Source organism: Schistocerca gregaria, chromosome 1 (assembly GCF_023897955.1).
Source record: "Schistocerca gregaria isolate iqSchGreg1 chromosome 1, iqSchGreg1.2, whole genome shotgun sequence".
NCBI classification, from domain to species: domain Eukaryota; kingdom Metazoa; phylum Arthropoda; class Insecta; order Orthoptera; family Acrididae; genus Schistocerca; species Schistocerca gregaria.
The window spans coordinates 1029866348-1029872062 of record NC_064920.1 but is presented as its reverse complement, the minus strand read 5'-3'; the positions used below and the strand labels follow the sequence as shown (position 1 = coordinate 1029872062).

Sequence of the window (5715 nt, the reverse complement as noted above, 5' to 3'; positions counted from 1 at the left end):
ATTTTTTGACAATCACTCGACTTCCTTGATTCACAGGAATTACAAACTCAAAGAAATAGTCCAATGTGGCTGAAACTTGGTGTGCGTTCTTTCCAAAGATGCTACTAACTAAAGATGACCTCGATACGCGCCGGTGGTGCCATCTCTCGGACTTTGCAAGAATTTTTCAAATGCCCCTCGTACACCGTCATCCAGGCAAATGGCTGCTCAAAACGTAGCGCGCCACAGACACAGGCCGGAGGGAGCAGTATTTGTATTATTTTACGGGGGACATTCACCTGGGCTTCCATGGAACCTACGGTAGTAGCGAAGGCAACATCATAGCTGCGGACTACGTGAACGTTTTTAGGGACCAACTGTAACCCCCTTACGCATGACGTTTTCCTCAACAGCGATGATGTTTGGTTTGAGGGGCGCTGAACTGCGCTGTCATCAGCCCCCGTACAAAGTTACAATTTTTACACAGTTCCAATTTTTTCACTGTCCAATCTAGACACTGTCACGAATGACGATAGTGATGACGAAATGCTGAGGACAACATAAACACCCAGTCCCCGGGCAGAAAAAACCCCCAACCTGGATAAACAGCGATGGCATCTTCCAGAAGGATAATGGTCTGTGTCACAAAGCCGTAATTGTGTTGCAGTTGTTTGAGGAGCATGATAGCGAACTCACATTGATGTCTTGGCCATCAAATTCAGCTTATCCGAATCCGATGAAACCCAAGTGAGACGCTATTGGGCGCCAGCTCCACACCCACAAACCGAACGTCCGTAAATTACGGGGAGTGCATAACCTGTGCGTAGGCCTTTGCCCACAAACCTCTGGAAACCTATCAAGTACTTGTCGAACCCATAGCTCGCAGAATCACTGCTGAGTTGCGTTCCAGAAGTGGACCAACATGCTTCCAAGTAAGTGTTCATAATGTTTTGGCTCATCAGTGTACACCCTATACAAGACACAGCATTCTGAAGCTAATATTGTGTTACTCCTCTACAAATATGTAAATTGCCTGTATTGCTAACAGATGAAAATAATAACACTGATATTGTCCATTAACTTTTTACCACAAACTAATTATTACTGCAGATAGCTTCATCGATGTACGCTCTTGTCCTCAAAAAAGTAATTACTGCGGTATCTGTATGTGTGGAGAGTCTAATTAGATGGCGACTTAATCGAAATGTTTACATTTCAAATACATTTATACTAAATGGGAAAACAGTTGATATTGAAATCTTAAACCTGCCCCGACCAAATGCCAGGCTAAAAATGAGTATAAAATTTAGAATAATAGAGATTTGAAAGAATAGAAAATCATTAAAAAAGAAAGTAAAAAGTTGAAGATACATCTAGCGATAGCTCAGTGACTGATCCTCCGAGGACGACATGTGAGCGTTTGAGACTGTGCTGCAGAGGGTCATACCTGATCTGTTCTGCAGAGGATCATATCTGATCTCCAAGATATGCTCATTCTTGTGAGGACAGATGGGGATTTGCTGAAATAGCAATCTAGAGACTGCTGCTCTGACCACTTGTCTCCTCAGTATTGTCGTCTAATGAAGCAGCGACAAATCGAAGTCCTACAGGACGGAAGCAGTCTAGTTTCTTACATCGGTATGGATCTGATCGACAAGAGAACAATTTGGTAAAAAACAACGTAAAGTATAGGTTCGGTTGTAGGACTGCAGATATTCAAATGCTCTAGAACGCTGTTTTTCATGGAGTCGTTTCCTTGCTTATGTAGTTCATTTTTATAAATAGTTACTTTTGAATTAGAATCACGATGATAAACCTGTTTAGCACAGAAAATATTCTTCGAAATTCATAGCACGGGTTTGTGTGAGAGTACAATTTATTGCTATACACGATACTGCGCACCCAAATTTTGAAGCTTTTGTTCTTTTTCCTGAAATAACCAGTCGTGGAAGTAATATAGCATATTAAAAATTAAGGACTCAGCCGGGATTTGAATCTGGGACCTCCTGCACCCAAAGCAGAAATCATACCCCTTTCTTTTTTTCTTCTCAGTGATATTTATTAACAAAAAACAACAAATTATTGGCATTAATTAAAAATACAACTGGAAATGAATAAACTCGCAGGGAAACAGAATTAACATCTGAACAAAGGTACAGTGTGTCTGCAGTTATCTTTATAATAGCATTAGCTAACACAAATTGGATCTGCAAGATGGGTAAAATCTATCAGTTAACGTGTTTCATATTTTATTTGATACAACAAAATTCAATTGAAATTCTTCTTAGGTTCTTGGCTGGGTACATGCATTAATTTTTGGTGGCAAGTCTCACAAACGAAAATTTGTGCAATATCAGTGATCTTACCCAAGTGAACACCCAATAAGAATTTAAATTACATATTCAACAGAAAAATTTCTGGTTATAAGTAAAGTTCAGTTTTCTTAATTCAGTTTCTTTTTAGCTGATTCATAGCAACTGTAACAAGCCCTTTAAGTATATATAATTTTAAAAGAAATTCAAAGTACAATACGTTCCTAAGAAAAAATGTAGTTGAACAGATAGTGGTTACTGATGGGTGCAGGAACCTACGAATCAATTATGGCCCTCTAGCAACAGTTTAGTGCGTTATTGCAGACTCTATAGTGAATTAGAAACTAATTCTGAAGATCATTAGCACTGGATCCTCTTGTTATTGCATCAGCAGCTGTTGTGAGGAAATACATTGTACTGAAGACAACTTGAGACCACGTGAAAAGATTTTTATTTGTGGGTCTGATTCTTCTGAATGATATGTTTCTGTTCTTCCAATGTCCTTTTCAAACGACTTAATCTTTCTTCTGCTTGGCTGCATCTGCACTGTGCTTCATGTAACTGTCGCTGGAGACGAATAAGCAAAGCATTGTTCCGTTTCTTTAATATTAGTATTTCTTCTTTCAGTTTTGATTCTGTTTGCAAATTCATATTTACTTGCCTTCTGTTCTCAGCAATTTTGTTCTCTAGTAGTTTCTTCCTTGTGTAGAGAGTTTGATCACGTATATTTGCAGCAGATGACAGTTGGTTATCACCGTATTTCTCCATTATCTGATAATATTTGTTGTGATGAACCATTTCATGTGACAGTATTAAGCTGGCTTTAGCTTGCTGAAACTGCTTGTCACCTGTTGCAAATGAAATATTTTCAGTTTTTTCATACAGGCTCTCTAATGAGGTCATTATATCAGCAATTGATTCTTTTAAATTATTTAGCTGCATCTCAGAATTTCTTCTCTTTCGAAGTACTCCCTCATATTCATTTTTCTCATTCTGATGTTGCAGTTTCACTTTTTCCAAATCCTGCCTTGCTGTGTCAACTTGTTTTTCAACTTCATTTTGTTTCTTGAACACTTCATCCAGTATAGATGACAAGTCGACTATTTCTTCATTCGTAGACATGACATTAGCTCTAGGCATTTTTTTTCCCCTGTGTCGGTTCAACTGTGATCATGGAAACAAGTAAACTCTCTCTCCCTTCATTTGTCTTACAAAGTGTATGCAACAGCTGCGCCTCGTTCTTTACGACAAATCGAAGTCAAGTCCTGCAGGACGGAAACAAACACAGTTTCAGTTTCTTAAATTGGTATGGATCTGATCGACAAGAGAACACTTTGGTAACAAAATGGAATAACTAACAACGGAAATATTGGTTCGGTTATAGGACTGCAGATATTAAAATACTCTAAAACGCCGTTTTTCATGAAGTCGCTTACTTGCTTATGTAGTTCTTTAGTTACTTTGAAAATAGAATGACGATGCTAAACTTGTTTAGCACAGAAAATATTTTTTGAATTTCGTAGCACGGATTTGTGTGAGAGTACAGTTTATTAGCTATACACGATATTGCGCAACCATATTGTGAAACTTTTGTTCTTCTTACCGAAATAACCAGTCTTGGGAGTAATATAGCGCATTAAAAATTTAGGGCTCAGCCGGGATTTGAACCCGGGACCTCCTGCACCCAAAGCAGGAATCATACCCCTAGACCACTGAGCCACACGATATTGGTATCATTTGCACATTGATATAAACACGATAGGTAATTTTCGATATAAACACGATAGGTAATTTTCCACCTGGGATGAGTAATTTATAGATATTGTATATCTATATTATTATTGTCCTTTTTATCTAAACGCTTTTGCTCAGGGAAGGTAAAATTTCAAGGCGAAATGAATCATTCATGTGCAGATGTCAGATTGTGTTATCTTTAAACTTGATTAACAACACGATTCATTTTCGAACATCCGCTTGGAATTAGAAAAATAAAGTAATAATCGAATCCTGTCTTCAGCAGACGAAACGGGGGGAATTGTTTTTACAAGGCGAGAAAAGCATTGGAGAAAGTTTAGACAGACATTCACATTCTCAGTTGCATTACCTGATGCTTTACCCAATAGCATACATTTGACATCCATTCATAATCAGGGCATTTTAGTCGTAAAGCGTTCTACCTAAACGTACGTCCTTGCGATATTCTGCTACGGCTGTCTGTGGGAGCGGTATAACCGCTGTTAACAGCTGAAGCCTAACTGAAGGACACCCCGATTAGCAAAAAACCTCATGGGGTTGTGCACCGCAGGGGAAAACCTTTTCATGAGACAAGCGGATTGACGCATACATCACAGCAGCTATATAAAACAGAAACGCGAAATATAAAATACTGTTATGGATGCGATGGCTTCTGATCCAGTTTGATGTAATAGTCAGCCATTATGTTTGTACCGCTATTGCCTCGGATACCTCTAACAGGCCTCCGAAACCTTAATAAAGTATGCATTTGCAAAATGAGTAGTTGTTTATAAACATGTGAATTAATTGGAGGAAACCGAATAATCATATTAGCGTAAAGGAATTGAAAAACAAGAAAAGACTGAACAATAAGTACCAGTATAGACTTATAAAGCCTCATAAATAAAAGCTTCATAAATAAAGCTTTGAGTGGGATGAACTTCTGTTACAACAGAGTAAAATTTGAAGTAAGGATGAATATTAAACAACCTAGCAACCGAGATTGTGACGTGGCTTCTGTACGATGCTGATTGTTTATTCTTTACGCTTTGTTAGACAAAGAGTTTACTATTACATGCACCTTAGCCTATTTGTGCTGTTTATACAAATATATTTACAGTAAAGGAGACTAATTGACGCTGCTACGCATGCAAATCTAAATACTTAAAAGCAATAACCGTTACCTTTCGAAGCTAAATAGTACAAACACACATGGCTAAAAGGGCAATGTAAATTATTGTTCTGCACATGCGGACTTACGCCTCACACATTTTTACTGCATAGCTGGCCAATGATTTTGTTTCGACGTACCAGAGATGACAATAGCTCCAAGTATGGCCACGAGTATCTGTGAAAAACGAATCATTGATTGTCGTGTGGAGTATACTGCACTGAAGTTTTCTGACTGATTAAAACAGTATAATTGATCCTTACCTTACGCACACAACCCTTTCAGAAGACGGATAAGAGGAGGTTAATTTTTCAGGTTCTCCATAGGCTGCGCCTGGATAGCTCAGCCGGTAAAATTCTAAATCCGCATTACGATTCTGTATTAAACTTAATAACGTATTATAAAGGCAGTGACTACATGATGGAAACTGAGGAAGGTCTTTTCAATGGGCTCGGACTGATACAATGTTTAATTGTCTGAATGATAACATTTTACCACATGGCCCGTCATTGAATGACG

General features: G+C 38.3%; 1 protein-coding gene and 1 non-coding gene across 3 annotated transcripts; both read right to left on the bottom strand.

Moving 5' to 3' along the window:
• Positions 1–2012: 2012 nt before the first annotated feature.
• Positions 2013–5349, bottom strand: LOC126279050 (early endosome antigen 1-like). Of its 2 annotated transcripts, none has more exons than XM_049979463.1 (2): positions 5210–5349; positions 2013–3556 (listed from the first exon to the last, which is right to left on the bottom strand). In XM_049979463.1, the coding sequence occupies exon 2, from the start codon at positions 3429–3431 to the stop codon at positions 2742–2744; it is 690 nt and encodes a 229-aa protein (XP_049835420.1). In that variant the 5' UTR covers positions 3432–3556; positions 5210–5349; the 3' UTR covers positions 2013–2741. The 2 variants fall into 2 exon arrangements, with proteins under 2 accessions (XP_049835420.1, XP_049835429.1); XM_049979472.1 differs by having other exon boundaries at positions 5238–5345.
• Trnap-ugg (transfer RNA proline (anticodon UGG)) lies at positions 3939–4010 on the bottom strand. Its single transcript has one exon. It is a non-coding gene; the product is annotated as a tRNA-Pro (tRNA).
• Positions 5350–5715: the final 366 nt, after the last annotated feature.